Below are 18,981 nucleotides of genomic sequence, written 5' to 3' on the forward strand. Positions count from 1 at the left end.
TCTGTGTGTATCACTAAACCATTTTTGATAAGTTAGTTCTGTCTAGACTTCGGATGGTATATGCACATGCCTAGCCCCCCTTACGGGGGGATGCGTTCATAGGCGGCGGCCGCCGCAACCATGTACTTTCGCCGCTCCTTCTAACGATCTTAATCACTATGAGTTAATGTAATTAACCCGAGAGTATAAGACGCGCTTATACCGTTGTGTCTTATATACCGGTGCGACTTATATACGTTTGTTTTTCTGAAAAACTCAATTTGAGGGGGGTGTGACTTATAGACCGGAAAATACGGTAATCGCTGTAGCGTCCTAGCCTCAAGAGCACGGAGCAAGATAAACAGGAGTGCCGACTTCACTCTCTCCAGCGGGCCCGTAATGTCCATCACTCGCGGAGCACAATGTAGATGGCGCAGCGAAAGGGCCGCCGGCTAAGCGGCTGGCATTCCCCGTGCGCCGGCGGGCGCGTTGGCGGAACGCATTCCGTCGTCTTTTGTTGTCTGCTTCGGCGACGGTAGTTTTGGGCACGGAGTGCTTTGGGGCCACTTCGCGTTCACTTCGCTCCTCCTTCGCACGGATTGATTAACTTGTTCGACAGCACCTTCTGGGTAACCCGGACCCCAAGCAATGATGCGTTAAGGATTGGTTTGCATGGCGGGAAAACAAAATGTAGAGACCACATATAGACATATCGCTGCTATACAAACACTACCTATTGCGCAGTGCTTGCCAAAAATGCGACTCCGTTTTGTAAATTTGTGAACACCAATTCGGCTGTGTTTTAACAGGTTTTACAAAAGGCGAAGGAGCAACTGGTTTTGATCAATAGCGATTATAAAAGTTTCCGCAGCTTTCTCGCAGTTCTCCAACGTACATACAAAACAGAGTGTGCTTAGAACACGGACCGGCACTCACACGCTCATCAGAAAAGAACAGAAACGCGATAACATCACCCGCGACTGCCGGTGATGTAGCAATCTGCTCAAGATCAAGGCCGTGACAGTGCGGTCTTTTCACAGGCCTTGATTTCGCGATATTTGAATTCATCCGGACCCTATATCTCTGTGGTGATGACTGGTCGAAAGGAAAGGTTTAACAAGCCGGTTGTTTTTCCGGTCAGCCACTTAAAGAAAAAAAAAACGACGGAAACCCTGGTAGGCCCAAAATTGCAGCCATAGAAATCGCAGCATTTTATTTGGAGTCCGCAGCATTATCGATGAGACAACACGACCTTAGAGCGATAGTGAACATCGGGCGGTAAGTTGCGGCATGAGTTAAAATGAAGATTGCGTTTGATATTTTTGGGTCCCTTATCAAGCTGACAGTGTTTTTGTACACTTAATACAACAGGGTAGCCGTCCAATTCAGTTATTGGCGCAGAAATGCGCATCATTGCCCTTTGCCGATGGAGACTCAGGGCGACCCTTGTAAGCGTTGTTCGTGTGCAGAAGCAGCATAAATAATTAAGCACGCGGCCGGAGACCGGGCTAATAATAGAGGGTAATTTTTGCGCTGCATCGATTTGTCGCAAGCAGAATCACGCTAGAATGTATGTTGTGGCGTTCCATATTACACGTGCTCATTCTTTGGTGCTTCTGAAGTCGTCGTCGTTCAGTTGCGTCTTACATCTGCTGGGTTAGTACAATATTTTTAGCGGGTCTTCATAATGTCAGAATAAACGCTCCCTGATAGGGAATAAGCGATCACCATGGATGCAGTGGGGTGCAATTATCGGCGCCGTCTATTGCGGCCGCGCACGGGTGTTTAAATTCCGCGCGTGCACGCATGCCTCCTGCATAGTAGGACAGGCATAAGACAGACGTCGCTGCGAAATAAAAGATGCCTCTGGGGAGAGCGAAGAAGGGAAGAGCCATGTACAGAGGCAGAGTGACGAGAGGGCAAACGAAGGAGGAAGAGAGCAAAGGGAAAGCCGGGTGGCCGGCGGCGCATGGACATTATCGGCTCGAGCAAAACATTTTTTTCTGGGCCACAGTCGGCGCTCCTCTTTATATCTTGCTCCGTGCTCAAGAGTTTTATCCGTCATCCCTTTTCCTCATGCTAACGGGTACATCTTTGCCATTCCTCCAGTCAACCCATTTTACCGTAAAATTCCGAGCAAGTGCCCCCCCTCAGCAAGGCGGAATTACCGGCAAAGTGAAGGGGGGGCGCTATCCCGAAACTTCACCGAAATTCAAGATGGTGGCGACAATTGTTTTCACGCAAAAAAACGCAGTGCGCGTGGTTTTAAAGGGACAGACAACCGATTTTTGTCGAGTATATATTCTCTATCCCAAATGAAAGGGCATCACTTAAAGCACCTTGACGAGAAACAGTTTTGCTGATAACGCCCTAGAACTTTTTAAATCGAAATAGATCTGCGAGCCGTATGTGTCCCTCCCAAAAATGATGCTGGCAACCATGACTTAGAGTAGCTTGGCAACAGACTTTTGTCTGTATGCGAAATGAAAAACGATATTTAAAAACTTGCCCCCAGCGAAAAAAGTTTGAATCGCACGCTTTCCTGTTCATTTATGTGCTTTTCAATGCAACGGTCTATTGTACATGAATGCGCCATCTGTTGGGATAGACTATAGGTAGAATCTGGCTTCACGTTGCGGAGGTGGGAAGTTCGATTCTCCACGGGCGACCGTTTTTTTTTAAGCTGGCGTTGGTGTATTTGGAAACTGAAATCAAATATTTTGGCTGAAGAAATGCCTCTGACTCAGGGAGAATCGTCAAAGCTCCTTCACTGGGTCTATTTACTTAATGCTGCCGCTGATTCAGGGCATGGTGGCCCAGTTAGCCACACTGAGAGCAACCCAGCGGCGGCGTGTCATTAGAATTTCAAAATAATGTTTAGAAATACATATACAATTTAACCTTGTACAAATACTTGTGTTGAAAGGTTTTCAATACATAAATAAACGTTTCAGCAATTACAGTAGCTGCTACGTTTGCAGGTCACGTGCAGACACATATTGTAGTGCCAAATTTCGACACTATGAACCGCCACCCTTCCGATTTCAGGAAGTTTGCTGCCAAATTAAAATTATTTCTGCCGATTCCGAAATTGCTTGTGGTTACCGGGCTATATAGAACGCTGGCTTTCATATGAGCTAGAGAACATATAGGCGACAAAAATCGGTTGTCTGTCCCTTTAAACTTTCATTAGGAAGATGAACTTTATTACGCAAAAGTTGTTACTGTTAGTTACTTTGGAAACCATTGGAAAACTTAGCAGCAAAAAAAAAAAAAAAAGTTCGCAGCACTCTGCTGCCTCAGTCCTCCGGGGCCCACGGCTTGATCTTACTGCTGTTCGTCACTTTCGAAACCATCGAAAGGCTCCTCAGAGTCTGTAGCAAAAAACAGTTCGGCGCACTCGTCTTCCAGTCCGCCCCGGTCTTCTGGCACCACCGCTCCGACATCTGCCAGCCAGACGTGCAGCTCGCCGTCCTCGGAGCCATCGATTGCGTTTGCAATGCCGCACCCCTTGAAGCAGCGCGCCACAAGGACCTGCTGCCGCGACGGCTTCTTAAAGCTGCCTTTTGACGTCATTTCGCCATCGCAGGAAGTCCGGAAGGCGCTTAATGCCTCCGCAGATTCCTCGGGCGTCCTCTGGATCTCGTTTATGGCGCGGCGCATTGCAACGCCGAACCGCTGCTTCTAAACCTGCTTATGTAGTGGCTGGAAGCTACAAAGTTACTAACTGCATGCTGTTTGCTATTTTCACTGCCTCTTCAGACAGCAGCCGGTTGCTAACGGCGCGTCCCGCGCTTCTTTTGCGCTCTAAGAACTCGAACAGCACATCGTCCATGTACTCGCTGAACACTGTGGCGCTATTGCTTAGCTTCCGTCGAAGTTTTGCTTTTCCGAAGTTTTGCTTCAGGAGATTGTCGAAATTCTTCACCTATTCCTGTATGCAGTTTCAGTCGAGCTTGAACTGTCGAGAGGTCTGGTGCACGTTTTTCCCGTGCTCTCGGTGCCATCGGATCACCTCGATTTTCTTTGCAACTGTGTAGGAATGCATGACCTACCACCGCCAAAACAAAGAAATAAATGGCGTGTAGCATTCGGTTGAAGCAGATTGGATTGGATTCTTAGACTGGCTCCAGCAAGCCAGTGTTGCCTGCACGTGGTGCGTGATAACTGCGCGGAGGGAGGGGTGGCGCTTTCCGGAATGGCACGGAAATTTGAAATTAGCACTGAAGTGGTGGGGGGGCGCTTGCCCGGAATTTTACGGTAGTACGAACTGGATTCGGCATCTCGTCACTAGTCACCCGCCCCGTTGGCACTGCAATCGCATCCGTGGTGTTGTCCGTTGCCAGTGTGCTCCCTGGCGGGGGATGTGCAATGAAACCTAGCACCTCCGCCATGGTGGTGGCATCACTAGTCATGGTGATTCAGTTTTTTGCAACGCAACACAATGTGTTCTGCTGCCTCCTCTTCCTCACCGCACACATCACCTCCTCTGCATCGTGCCACTTCCACCTCCACATCTGCGTCCTCAGCACCCCAGCCCACACTTTGAACAGCATCGCTCTTCCTGGCAAGTTGTAAAAATGCTCCTGGGAACTGGTGTGCTTGTGGGATGGGTACAGATGGAGAGATGGTTTCGTCACGGCCTTTTCCGCCCATCTTCTCTTTTCCGCAGCTACCATTCACTCCGGCAGCTGGTCTCAGGCTGGTATCCTTGATGTTATTTAAAACCGGTAGCGGCACCTCGTTCTTGTGGGCCAGTGCGCGCACCCTTTTTTTCCACCTTGTGGTGTCGCCTGCGAGCAGCATACACAGATGAACCCGGTGTTTCCAGAGCGTGTCGCTTAGCAAGCATGTGCGGATGTCAAAACAAAGCTTGGCCACAGCCTCTTGTGCCTGAAATGAGGACCAGCCTACATCCCCTTGGACTGCCTCTTTTGGTGTCGACCGGTGGGCACCCAGAGCCAGTCGTCCCACTTCCCTTTGTCATCTCGAAGTACTGCCGGGTGGCTGATGACAGGCAAAGCACTACATTAGCAAACGTGAGTACCGGATTGTGCACCATCTTCCAGAGGCTCCTGAAAACCTCCACCTTGTTACAACCAGAGGATTCGGGCCCTCAGGATGTCCTGGCTGCTTCGTGCCTTTCTGCGAAGCCCCTGTTCATGTGCAGCCAAGTAGTCTGGATCGGTGGTCAAGTCCACACCCAGGTACCAATATGTCACTGCAAAAGGGACAGGCTTCCGCTGCACTGTGAGCACTTCTCCCTCTGGGAATGCGCGTGTCTCCCCAGCGAAGTATGGCACACTTCGGCATACTGAACCTGAACCCTAACAGCTCTGCGTGCTTGGTGCAAATGTCCAGGAGTTACTGCAGGTCAGAACGAGAGTCAGCTGTAAGGACAATATCAGTGTACATGAGGCGGGGTAGTCGCTGGTGGGTTGTCCTCCCCTCCTATGTCCAGTCAAAGCCTATTGTGCTTCCCTCCAGCTCTCCCCCAGATCGCTCCTGAACAGCATGAATAGCAGAAGGGACAGGGGACAACCCTAACAGTGGCCCTGCTCGACAGGTAGCGACTGGGAGCACGCCCTGCCATTCCACGATCACTTCTGTGTCTGCATACACGTGCTGCAGCAATCATACTACCTCCATTGGCAGGCTTGTCCTGCCAGTCCTGTCCTTGTCCTGTAGCTTCCACAGTAAGGTGTGGTCAACCCTATCTTATGCCTTCTCTATGTCCAGAAAAGCAGCCCAGTTTCTCCCCTTGCAGGCGGGCCACCGCTATGCACTGGGTCAGGGCGTAGAGGTTGTCATCCAGCCGTCTGCCCCTGCAAAAGCGGTTTTGGAGTTCTCCCACAACTCCCCCTCGTTCTGCCCATGCCTGCAGCTGTCTGCGAAGGATCTGGGTGAAGACCTGATACAGTACCACTGTGACAGTGATTGGCCTGTAGGCCTTCCAGCTGCGGCGATCTCCAGTTCCCTTGGGGATGAACATCCTGCTGCAGCTCCACTCTTTGGGCAGCTGCCCCGTGACCAGAATGATGTCGAACATTTAACGCAATGCCTCGCACTGCCTTGGGCCCAGACACTTCAGCAGGGTCACTGGGAAGCCGTCCAGAACCATTGCTGTCTGGGCCGGGATATGAATTAGAGCCCGCTTCAACTCTGTTTCACCTGTTGACCCAAGCCACTCTTCTAGGTCCACTGTAGGGCCTCCATCCTGCCCAGCCCATCTGTGCTTGTCTCTGCGCCGTCCTGCTAGGTGCATCCATGCTCAATCACTTCTGAAACGCCACTTGGGTGTTCTTGAAGAGAGCTGCAACAACAGACACCATGAGCTCCCTGCTGTCCCCCTCCAACAGAAGCGGTTGAGTCTCTGGGTGTCGCAGCTGCTGTTTGGACTCGGCATGTTTGTCCGAGCATTGGACATGCTGCCAGAACTTTCGTGGGACCTCCCACCCACTCCTTTTAAATTCCTCAATGAACTTCTTATTCATTTAGCGGATGCTGTTCTTTATGATGCAGGCTGCCACATACTTCTTTTCTTTTTAGGTGTCCCACTGCTTTTTGCGAACTGGCTCAGGTACTGCCGTTTGCGAACTGAGCCCGTGCTGCCGTCCGATGTTGTTGACATGCCGCCTTCCTCTCCTGTAGTGCAGTTCGGACAGCTGCGTTCCACCATCTGTTTGGACCGTACTTGGCACGCTGGTGTCGGCCTCTCTTCATCCTTTTTGCAGCCTGCACCTGCTTGACCAACTTCAAATGCTCAACCTGAGGTCTTTCCTCCAGCCCTTGTGCAATCAGTTCCATCTTGTCCTAACGCCGACACTGCTCCTTCTCTATTACCTTCCCCCAAACATAAGCAGCAGCCTGTTGTGGTCACTACCCAGGCTTTGGGTTCCAGCTTCATCAAAAGAATGTGAATGTGTTGGCCACCTTTTGCTTTGATGAATGCATCGTGGCTCACCCTTGTTTTGGTATGCGAGGACCGAAATGATGAGCAGAAATTCAGAATGAACTAAGGGAAAAAGACGGCCAATGTTGAAGAAATCAACTGAAGCAATGGAAACCTTTGGGCTTGTTGATTCATATCACCAAAACAAAAACCACTCAAAGCAGGCCACAAAAAAGGCTACACGTACATGGCACTGCCTACCAACAAAAGTATTGTAAGGAGGATTTATTCCAAGGCCGAAGGACTGGTCAGCTCAAAGTGAGCTCCAGGAGTCAGGAGCACGAAGTCCGCTCTGTAGTGTTGACCGAGAGCAAAAGCGAGGGGTAGCTTCTTTTTCTTTCCAAGCATTTGCGATGTGGCTGCCGTGTATTGTTGTCACTTGACTGCGATGATGATGCTCTACTGTTTCGGCACGTACCCTCTCATGGCGAGTGGACAGTGCTTCCTATACTCCGGCTGCTCCTTTGTGAATTGCGCTGGCGACGGGCATCCTTAGAATTGCCCCCGGGGAAAAAGATCCATCCTGGCGATCACGGAGTCGAAATGGTGAGAGGCTCAACGTAAGGCTTGAGGCGGTGGACATGTACTAATACACAACCGCTGCGTCGCTGGTCGGGTGATGGGGCAACGGGCTCGACAATGTAATTGACAGGGGAGGTGCGTTTGATGACACGTTAGGGACCATCGTATCGCGAAATGAGCTTACTACTCAATCCAGGAGCAGTCATTGGCACCCACAGCCAAACAAGTGATCCGGGTAAGAAGCTTGGTGCAGAGGTCTTTTCGTCATGCTGTGTCTTCTCATTGTTGGTCTGCTTTGGTTAGTGAACGTGCCAGTTGGCGGCATTCTTCGGCGTGTTTCGCAACGTATGAGATGGGCGTGCACTCTGAGTCATCAGGGCTATAAGGAAGTATTGTGTCCAGCGTACAAGAGGGCTCGCGTCCATAAAAAGGAAAAATGGAGAGAAGCTAGTCGTGGCTTGCGTGGTGGTGTTATACGCATATGTAACAAATGGAAGGATGGTGTCCCAATTAGAATGATCAGATGCCACGTACATTGCGAGCATATTCCCTAGCGTCCGGTTGAAATATCATAATATCATCCAGGTAACAAAGGCATGTCTGCCATTTGAGTCCACAGAGAATGTTGTCCATCATTTGCTCGAAGGTTGCAGGCGCATTGCAGACGCCAACCGGCATGACATTAAGCTCATAGAAGCCATCTGGAGTAATAAAGGCCGTTTTTGCACGATCAGCCTCCGCCATGGGGACCTGCCAATAACCTGAGCGTAAGTCAATTGAAGAAAAAAACTGCGCCTTGGAGACAATCGAGGGCGTCATCGATTCTTAGCAAAGGATATACGTCTTTGTGGATTATCTTGTTAAGCTGTCGGTAATCGACGCAAAACCGAATAGAACCGTCCTTCTTGACAAGCACTACCGGTGACGCCCATGGACTCGTGGATGGTCTCATCACACCACGTTGGAGCATGTCCTCGCCTTGTTCGTCAATTACGCGGCATTCAGTATGAGAAACACGGTAGGGACGTGTCGTAAGGGTGCGTGACTCGCGGTGTCGATGGTGTGTTCAACAGTGGTGGTACGCCCCAGGCCAGTCTGGACAGAATCAAAAGACGTCCGAAATTGGTGCAGCAGTGCAAGAAGTTGGTCTTGTTCGGACGATGAAAGCTTGTCATCAACGGCGCGAAGACATCTGCAGACAGGGGGGGGGGGGCGGGGGGTTTCGCTGCTGCAGGAGCGCAGAGTCCACAGACGTCAAGGGTTGTTAAATCATCTGGAAAATCTACAGCCACAACAGAAGCTACGGTGTCGACGTGGCCGACACACTCTCCGCGTTGCAAAGTGCAGGTACATGAGCCGTAGTTAGAAAGGAGAAGTTTAGCTTGGCTGTTGCGGATTGGAAGCAGGGAGAAAGGAAGCGGAAGATTTCGTCGCTGATAGAACAGGGTAGAAGGCGTAAAGAGTACTGTCGCATTGGACAGAGATGGGCACGATAAAGAAGCAAGGACGGCAGAATGAGGAGGAATGCTAACTTCTTCCGCGAGGACCAGTTTTACAGCAGAAGAAGCGGGTGGGTCATCAGCGGTAGGATCCATGGACGGGAAGAGCTCTATTTCGGCACAGCCACAGTCGATTACAGCTCCATGTTGGGACAGGAAGTCCCACCCCAGTATTACATCGTGGGAGCACGAAGGCAGGACAACGAACTGAATAACGTATAGGACGTCTCAAATAACGGCACGGGCAGTGCACACACCGAGTGGATCTATGGGATGAGCCGTAGCAGTCCGCAATAAGAACCCAAGGTGCGGCGTCGTGACCTTATTTAAGTGGCGGCAGAGTTTGGCGTCCATGACAGAAACGGCGGCTCCAGTGTCGACAACAGCTAAGATTTGGACGCCATCTATGACAATACTAATGATGTTTGCGGGAAAGGAAAGAGGTCTTGGGCAGATCGACGGCGACGCAGTTCTTGCCTCCGGAACTGCGGCGCCTAGTTTTGCCCTTGCCTTAGGGCAGGACGACGACGCATGGGAGACAGCGAGCGTCGTCGCGGAGACGAAGATTGGCGGCTGGCGAAGTCACGGCTTTCGGAGGGCATACATGTCACTGGTGAATACGCGGCGCCCTCCTGAATGAGTTGCGATGGGCGTAGGAATAGGCCGTGGGAGGGTTGCGTCCAGTTGTCATACTGCGGCGGCAATAGCGGGCGACATGGCCAGGAGTCCTGCATGCAAAGCAAATTGGACGATTGTCCAGCGTCTTCCAAGGGTTAGTGAGTTGCGGACCAGAGCATACCGGGGGCCGTACAGGTACGCGGGGGGCTGCAGAAAGACAGGGCTTTGATGTATGTACCTGGCTGTGACTTCAGCACAAGGTTGCCGTGGGACAGAGTCAAGAAAGGTCGGTGGAGCGGCCATCGGCATGGAGGGTATAGAATCGGCATAAGCCAAAGTTGTAGTGACTGGGGCTGTCGGCGTAGCGTCTGAATAGGGCACGGGGGCGACAACAGGAGTTGACTGCAGTGCAGTTGGAAGGGACTGAGCAACTTTTGTTGGACAATGGTCCGGAGGTCAGGGCTGAGAGATTTACACTCCGGAACGTTAGGCATTAGGGACAATTGATGAGCCACTTCCTCGCACACAAGCTGCTGGATTTGCTGAAACAATGTACCGTCACTGTCGTTAGCAGCCAAGCTGGACATAAACTGATCTTGTGCGATGGGTCGCCGAGTTAGAGCCCACTGCCTACGCAGCTCGTCGAAACTCTGGCAAATGGTAACGACCTCTGCCACAGTTTGGGGGTTTTTCGCGAGGAGCATTTGGAAGCCATCGTCTTCAATGCCTTTCAGGATGTGCTTGATCTTGTCCGTTTTGGGCATGGCGCTGTCGATCCTCCTGCACAGATCTACGACGTCCTTGATGTACGAAATGAAGTTTTCACCACTTTTCTGTACACGTTCGTGGAAGCGCTGCTCCGACCGGAATTTTCGTACAGCAGGGCGTCCAAATACTGCTTGGAAGTCGGCTTTAAATTCTGGCCACGTTTCAAGACGGGCTGCATTGTTCAGGAACCATTTCTCCGCGAGCCCAGTCAAAGAATATTCCATGTTGTTGAGCTTGAGGCGGTTGTCCCAATTGTTATGAGTGCTCACCCATTCAAACACGGCAAGCCAGTTGTCGACGTCCTGCTCATCGGTGCCGTTGTACTTGGGAGGGTCCCCGCTCACGGATCGCACCAGAGCGGCGATGGGTGTTGGCGTAGGTGGCGGGTTATCGTCGTCAGGCATTGTAGGAGGTTGAAGTGTCCGATTGCGGAGCTCCAGGGTAAGGAAACGACTGCCGACGCGGGTCACGCCCTCTCGATGATTGTGCGAAGGCCGATGAGGTGGGAAGCTGGCGCCAGGACGGGGAGGGACCCGCACGTCCACTAAAACTGTAAGGAGGATTTATTCCAAGGCCGAACGACTGGTCAGCTCAAAGTCAGCTCCAGGAGTCAGGAGCACGAAGTCCGCTCTGTAGTGTTGACTGAGAGCAAAAGCGAGAGGCAGCTTCTTCTTCCTTCCAAGTGTTCGCGATGCGGCTGCCGTGTATTGTTGTCATTTGACTGCGATGATGATGCTCTACTGTTTCGGCACGTACCCTCTCATGGCGAGTGGACAGTGCTTCCTATACTCTGGTTGCTCCTTCGTGAATTGCGCTTGCGACGGGCATCCTTACAGTATTTATTTTCCTCCCTGCAATATGGAAGAACAGGTTGCCCCTAGATAACAGCGAAAAGAGAGGACGCACACAAGATTAAGAATATTAAAAATATATACAAGAAATAGGCATTGTTCATTATCATGATAACAGTTCGACCATTTCACTGCCTCAAGTTAAGAATGCTCAATAAACTCTTCATTGAACATTCATGAGGGATACATACAATGGGAAGGAAGTTTTTTTAATCACTCACACAGCCTGTTCAAACCCACCATCTGGCCAAACTATAAAAAATAAATTCACAACATGCCTCACCCTCTCCCCTCCTTCCTTTCTAGTAGCTTGGGTTTCTGCTTATTTCTCAGCTGGAGCAAATCGCTGACACGCATCTTTAAATTTTCTCTGATGAATTGTCTCATTGGAACCGAGCCCATGCAAAGGCTATTTACACGCAGGTTCACCATTTTTTAGTAATATCCTTTCCGGAAGTAAAAAATAGGCCACTGTGTTTGAACTGGATGATCCCATCTTCCTTTATATCCTCAACAAAAAGAATCCACTCAAATTTTTATCCTTTTTCAGGAATCTGTTAAAGGAAGCTAAGGAATATTCTTATTTGGGTATTCATAAACTAAAAACTTGAACTGGCAGTCACATATAACCAATATTTCTTTATCTGTCGGTCATCAACTGTGTTCACGGAGGCGTCAAGTCACCTATAATCCAGAAAAAGATTACTGTTGTACCTTACTTTAATTTGGTTTAAAATTCATGATGCCTACTTTGTTCCAGTCCTCTCTGGAAGAAACAATATCGAATTTCTTGAAAAATGTTTTAAGAAGGGTTGTTGACTTTATTTATTTTAAATATAATTGCACAAATTCTGTTTGGGACATCGTGTCAGCTTATGGGACTCAAATATTCGTCAAAAAGAAAGTTTTTACACCTGACATTTCTTTACTCTTGATAATTCTAATTATAGTCGTTCGGATTCTGTGTCTGAGCTTATACCAACTGGTGAGATTCATACATTCGCAAAAAACATTTTTGCCCCTTAAGGTTGTTAGTATTACGCTTGAAACTTGCTGTAGGTACAAGACCGTGGCATAACTCAAAATACTTTGTCATTACCATATAAATTTTTAGACCGCTTCTACCAACCTGTTTAAATTTTCTTTGTTGCACTTGTTACTGACTGGAACAATACACCTAAACAAATCTTTACTCTGTTGAATGAACAGAAGCAAATGCAGAGCTTATTTTAGCTTTTTTGTTTCTAATTGCTTCCGCATGTAGTATCCTGAACTGTTGGTATCTTTGATGTTCACACCTTTATGCCCCTCCTTCTTGGGCCTCTAGTTTGCAGTATGTACTTTAATAAAAATGAAAAGTGTGTGACCAGGGCAGTTCAAGGGGCCAAAGAAATACTGGCTTCACACTAATTTGCGCAAGACTCACAGAACACATGTATACCCCACACGAAGTGTAACTAACAGCTCAACTGTTTTTTTTAAAACAAGACAGCTATGTATGAAAACAGAGACAGAATGTGTTGTTGGGCTTGTTGGTACATACTTGATTGGAGCTTTGCACAAAAAAAGACGAAGACGGTGGCAAACGTGACAGTTAGTAGCGCCTGGCACGTTTGCCACCGTCCTCATCTTTTTTTTGTGCTAAGCTCCCATTCATGAAAACAGATCTCTATGTGCACGAACGCCATTGCTGCTTTTATTTCGAACCCACTGCCACATCACCAAAATGTGAGTGCCACAGGTGACGTGGTGGAGTGAAAGGGAACTATCGCTCTCACAGGCGGAGAGGACTGCAAGAACAACAGCAAGCATGCCACATGCAACATTGTCGATGCCAAGAAGCTGTGTTGTGGCACTGTCTCTGGATGCAGCCTGCAGCCAGGGTGTCTCCTGCAGCCATTACACCCAGACAGCCATTACCACAAGTACAATAGGTATGAGCCTATTCGCTGTAACCGCTAGGTGCTATGCATTATTAATATTTTTCTTTTCAGGTACGCAGTGTTCTCTGACATCACTCATCAGTGCTGGCTCCCAAACAGAGGCAGGATTTGGAGGTCTGACTTTTCGTTATTGTTTCTATTATGAGTATCTCACAGAGCAGGCAAGGCAGTTAAGAAAACTTGTTATCGTAAAAAGTCAAGGGAAGCTTGCACTCACACTCAAGACTTCAATGGCAAAGCTGTTGTAGCTGTTAAGCAGGCCACACCAAGGTGGGGAGATTTAATGGACGTGAATTTGGGGTCATTGTGAGGATTAATTCTACGGTTTCAGGCAGCGGCTGTTTTGAGCGCCATAAATGCCAGTATTCAACCACATAGCTAGCCTGTGCTCCTGCAATATTACTATCTGCCGTTGTTGTGCCCGCAGCAACTGCTGTAGGAATTCAAAATTACGTAAAAAATTTCAACGCGATATCGTTATTAGGCTCATTTTGCAGTTTTGTTTCGTGGTCATCAAGCGTCCTCTGAAATATATCACTGTCGCATACTGGAAACGGAAATGACGATTACTGCAGGCAGATGTGAGGGCTCGTACGAATTTGGTACATGGGGTGGCAGCTACTTGAGTTTGAAAAAGAGAAAATACAAGGGTGGATACAAAAGAAACAACACGTGATTTCAGCTGGCATTTTGCATGTGTTGTGAAATTAGTTTTACTGACACGGCCTTCAGCAGACACCGTCGCCAGGCATGCCCGCAACTCGCTTCGGTACTAATGCTCCCAGCTGCACTGTGTCCTCTGACTAAAAAGGGGGCAAAGAATAATGCCAGGCCCTCAAAAAGTAGAGGCCTACATCCTGAGAAGAAACAAAATAAATGTGTCCTAAAAGGACAGAAAACCAGTGTGTAATTTCGAATTCTACCAATTTGCCACTTTTCAAATTTTTTGCATACCTGCCACCGGCACAAGCTCTGTCCGGCATATGATTAATGGCACCACGCAGCCAACAAACTTGCGGGATGTGCCAGTCCCGCAGGCTGGTCTTGTCAAACATCCACTTATGCCCAAATATGCCTAACATCTTGTTCAACGCTGTTTTTTTCGTTGTGAGGTCAACCATTTTGGGTGTTTTGAGTTGGCCATTTAATGTGGTGCCTGGGACAGGGATACTGGGTTTTCGACCTATAAAGTTATAGTGCTCGCACATAGACACTATGAGTAATGTAATTCAGATATCAAGTGCACTAGTATCCCTTTGCCACAATTCAAAAACTCGTAGTGTGTAAATGTTCCTCCTCACAAAAAATGGGAAGGTATTTGCTTTTCCAATCATACCTTGCAAGTAATAAGTCATATGAACTACTCTACTCAAATGGCTTCGATTGTCATTCATTATGAGTAGTCAAGTGTGTAAAAAGTTCAATTATAAGGGACTGTATTAATGGAGAAACAGCTCTTAGCAGCTAAGTAGCAGATCTAATTGGCGCTCCTTCGGCAACATTACACTGTAAACAACAGTTTGGCTGAAAGATAAGAAAAATGCATGATTAGTCGGCAAATTTGGCATAGCAGGCAAGCTGATCTGTTATCTATTTGTTTGAAAAGGCCTATCTAGTTGGCTCAATTGTGTATGTGTCGTTTTCTTTAGAGTGGGAAAGTACCGATTGGGCTGTTGCTGGTTCTCTTGCAAGTAGCTGGGTTGTGGGAATTTTCTTTTGTGGTTTCTGTTTTTTACTTCCAGGAGACCCTGCAAGAACAACAGCAAGCATGCCACATGCAACATTATCGATGCCAAGAAGCTGTGTTGTGGCACTGCCTCTGGATGCAGCCTGCAGCCAGGGTGTCTCCTGCAGCCATTACTCCCAGACAGCCATTACCACAAGTACAATAGGTATGAGCCTCTTCTTTGTAACAGCTAGGTTGTATGCATTACTAATATTTTTCTTTTCAGGTACGCAGTGTTCTCTGACATCACTCATCAGTGCTGGCTCCCAAACGAAGGCAGGATTTGCAGGTATGATTTTTCGTTATTGTTTCTATTATGTCACAGAGCAGGCCAGGCAGTTAAGAAAACTTCTTATCATAAAAAGTCAAGGAAAGCTCGCACTCATGCTCAAGACATGAATGGCGAAGCTTTTGTAGCTGAGCATTGCTGGGCACATAGTAAAGTTTCATTATTATTGCTTATTTTCATAGTTGTGGTGCTAGTATTCGTCGTCATATGCATCAAAGAGGTCGTCAACTTCTTCACAGTAAGTGGGGGAGGCAAAGTCATCTTCAGCATTGTAGACTTCCACTATCTCTTCCTCATCTACTCAAGGCAGCAGTGTGGCTGGATCTGCAAGTCGTCTCGGGAAGGATTGGCACAAGCGTAGCCATGTCTCCAATCATACATACTGGCTTCTGAAAGGTGTACCGGCTGCGGGGCCTCTCCCAAGCAGGGTGTTTCTCCATCTTTAGCATTTGCGCTGCAGTAGTTTTTTACATGTGCGGTAGCACTGATGACAGCGCTGGTAGTTTTGTTTTGTTTTCTGAAGCCACTGCACAAGCCGGGTACTCGGCAGTAGCCGCGAGGCATGCACTTACGAGAGCTGGGAATTTTCATGGTATTTTTTTTGCAACAGTGAACTTCCGGCTTGTACGACAGCTCAGCTGTTATAAGTGTTATGAACAACTGTTGCGAAATTTCTTTTCGTTGCAGGTGGGCCTAAGTTGATTGATGCCAGACATATTTTTTCTTTGCAACTTCAAGTGCACAAAATTTGGCACTTCTAGTTTGTGGTATGTTAAAGGAAGGTGTATCGGTTAACACTTTAGCAGTTTAGTAGCTAGGTTGTGGGCTAATGGTGCGAAGCCTGAATTTATAAGAGGACCTTGTTGCATGTTAGTTTCCTCGTGGTCTTGAAGAAAATTTAGAATAATGAAAAAGTAGAATTGACCGATACTGGAAACAAAACACACGGACATCACCTGTGTCTTTTGTTCGTAGCCTTTTTGATTAGTTAAGTTAGAAATCGACCATGTTTGTTTTAAGCAGCATGTATCAAAAGAGTTCTGGTGTTTGAAATTTTGTCGTGGACGTATGCAATACTGTCTGATAGTGCCTAGTGGTAGCATTTGTGTGTTTAACCGGAGTTGTACATTTGTTTTCCCTATTTGGAAAAGATAAAGTCTTGCTACTGCCAGTGTAGGAATTGTTGGCAGACCATCTGGACCACCATCGCAGGAGTGAGACAGCTGTGCATACTGTGCAGTTTTGATACAGATTCGTTTTTCTGCTGCAAGGGCATGAAAATTCCTAAAATTGCACCAAACTGCTGCAATGCAGCCTTAACTCTTTCACGACGGCGCCATAGGCAATCGGAAGCCGGCGTCCGATGATTTTAAATCTCCCGCAAAATCTTAAACCCGTGCTCTACAGACAACTATCGCCATCTGGTGTGTTCATTGGCAACTTCTCTTTCAATTTCGGTTTCGTTTGTTCATGTGTCTGTGGTGGCGGCGTAGCAAGAGAAATTTGAACCGAAGGGGGAGGGAGGAGGAGGAAAAATGACGTTGGGTTCGCGCCGCGCTCCGCACAGTCGGACTGCTTTAGCAAGAACTTCGGCAGCTCCTGCTGTCGATTTTTCTGATTCCAGCAGCAGTGAGGGGTCAAGCAATGATGTGGGATCTTCAGATTTCAGTTAGGACGACGAAGCTCCGGTTCAGGTGCCTCGCACTTCAACAAGCGCTGGCAGGTAATTTCGTTGTGACTCCGCGCTGTATTTATAAACAAAACGTGCTTCTATCTGACGACTGCGGTTTTGATTTTGTGTTTAGGGTCTCGAGAACGTACGGCCGGGATATTTTGCCAAATGCACCGTGCCGTGTTGCGCTATCGCCTTCAAGATAACTTTCCGCTCGAGTCAGATTAGCGCTGCAGGGTTCAGGTGCGACGCTTGTCGAGAGCGCTCGATTTTTTTCTTATTTTTTACCACCGAACTGATAAGGACTTTGTGCGAGGACACAAAAGAGTATACCATAATTACCCGATTCTAACGCGCACCCGATTTTCCTGACAAAAAACCGAAAAAACTTGCACCTCCGATTGTAACGCGCATGGAACTGTTTGAGCAAGAAAAACGAATGCAAGAGAAACGGGTAATTGATTTCCCGAAGTAATCTCACTCATCTCACTCCTCCTCACTCTCCGCTGAGGACAACATCTCGTCCTCGGTGCCGTCAAGCACGTTCGCGATGCCACACTTTTGAACCAACGTTCAACCATGGTCGATGGGATCGTGGCCCACGCCTCACATGCTCATTCCGCGAGCTTCTCCATAGGCGAACGCTTCAGCCGACCGCTCGTTTTGAACGCGTGAGAGCCGCTGCTGCCATTGCTGTTATCAAGCGCGCAAGTGGAACGATTTGGCAATTTGTGTGAACGCCGATAGAAAAGCCTAGGCGCCTATGCTTCCTGCGTGCGAAACATCGTTGCTAAAAGCTTTAGCGCCATCTTGACTTGGCGATGGCGATGGGTGGGACGAAATGTTTGCTGTTTCGGCTTCGGTTTCGTATCCGATTCTAACGCGCATGTGATTTTTCGACCTATTTTTCCGAAAAAACGTGTGAGTTAGAATCGGGTAAGTACGGTACTTGGATGCACATTTTACAGAGACTCACCCTTGAGTGCCCTCGCTGCGTGGCACAGCCGTCAGTTGCGCTAGGTTGACGGGCCCTCAAAAATCCAAAACATGGTGTACATTGTTGATTTATATATTGAATCATAGCCAAGGAACGTAGGAACAATTTGTATATTTTAAAATACCTGAAATAATTTTTTGTCTCTGTAAAAGTGCCGATTTTTGTTTTTCGTATACTTTTCTTGGGGGCTTTTTTCTGATTACTTGACGAATAAACTGTAAGTAATTGTACCTTTATCAAAACTGCTGCTTAGTGTTTGGAAGAGCAATCTATAAGCTATAATTTCATGCATAGCAAGGCTACGTGTGTCCACTAGCTGAAGAGAAAAAAAACATTTTGTGGAAGCCCTTAAAATCGGCCGTTTTTCCGCCGTAACGAAAGAGTTAAGCTAGGATTTTGACGCTCACAGCAGTTTCTAGTGGAGAAAGTGCCAACTGGACATCATGATTTTCCAAGGAAGGTGACAATGTTTTTACCAGTTTTATTGATTGATCAATCACTAATTGATAGAACACAGGGAACAGATGGCAAAAAATGTCCCAAAGGTCGTTTTTTAGAAAGTTATGTTTTGAGTTTTTTAGAAAGTGATGTTTTGAGTTTGCACATGTGGCATTCTGTGCATTTACAGGGGTGAGACAGCTGCGCATAATGCGCAGTTTTGATATAAATTCGTTTTCCTGCGCCAGGCTGCTCAAAAGTTTGAAAATTGCAAAAATTGCTCCAAACTGCTCCAAACAGTCTGAGATCCAAGGATTGTAACGCTTCCGTCAGTTTGAGTGTTGAAAAATGCTTACTGTCCTGACGGGTGGCACGGACGAATGTTTATCGTCGTCATCTGTTACACGAGCGTAGCTGAGTTTGTACTGCAAAATTCCGAGCAACCGCCCCCACCCGTGCAAGCGCCGCCCCACCACTTCAGTTCTAATTTCAAATTTCCGTGCCATTCCGGGAAAGCGCCCCCCCTCCCTCCACGCAGTTATCACGCACCACGTGCAGGCAACACTGGCTTGCTGGAGCCAGTCTAAGAATCCCATCCAATCTGCTTCAACCAACGCTACACGCCATTTGTTTCTTTGTTTTGGTGGTGGTAGGTCATGCATTCCTACACAGTTGCAAAGAAAATCGAGGTGATCCGATGGCACCGTGAGCACGGGAAAAACGTGCA

At 48.0% G+C, this 18,981-nt stretch overlaps 1 protein-coding gene across 2 annotated transcripts in view; it reads left to right on the forward strand.

The window, feature by feature from the left end:
- Window positions 1-18,981, forward strand: part of LOC144158474 (uncharacterized) — a 32,204-nt gene that overhangs the window by 1,875 nt on the left and 11,348 nt on the right. The window contains exons 2-5 of one of the 2 annotated variants that reach the window (XM_077689356.1): window positions 12,970-13,123; window positions 13,184-13,246; window positions 14,875-15,024; window positions 15,085-15,147. In XM_077689356.1, the coding sequence (XP_077545482.1) occupies window positions 13,000-13,123; window positions 13,184-13,246; window positions 14,875-15,024; window positions 15,085-15,147 (400 nt within the window). In that variant the 5' untranslated portion in view covers window positions 12,970-12,999. The remainder of the gene's footprint in view (window positions 1-12,969; window positions 13,124-13,183; window positions 13,247-14,874; window positions 15,025-15,084; window positions 15,148-18,981) is intronic. The other variant, XM_077689357.1, reaches the window with a different exon arrangement.

The sequence above is a fragment of the Haemaphysalis longicornis genome, unplaced genomic scaffold (genome assembly GCF_048455015.1).
Source record: "Haemaphysalis longicornis isolate Haplotype H1 unplaced genomic scaffold, Haemaphysalis longicornis Haplotype H1 scaffold_10, whole genome shotgun sequence".
Classification (NCBI taxonomy): Eukaryota; Metazoa; Arthropoda; class Arachnida; order Ixodida; family Ixodidae; genus Haemaphysalis; species Haemaphysalis longicornis.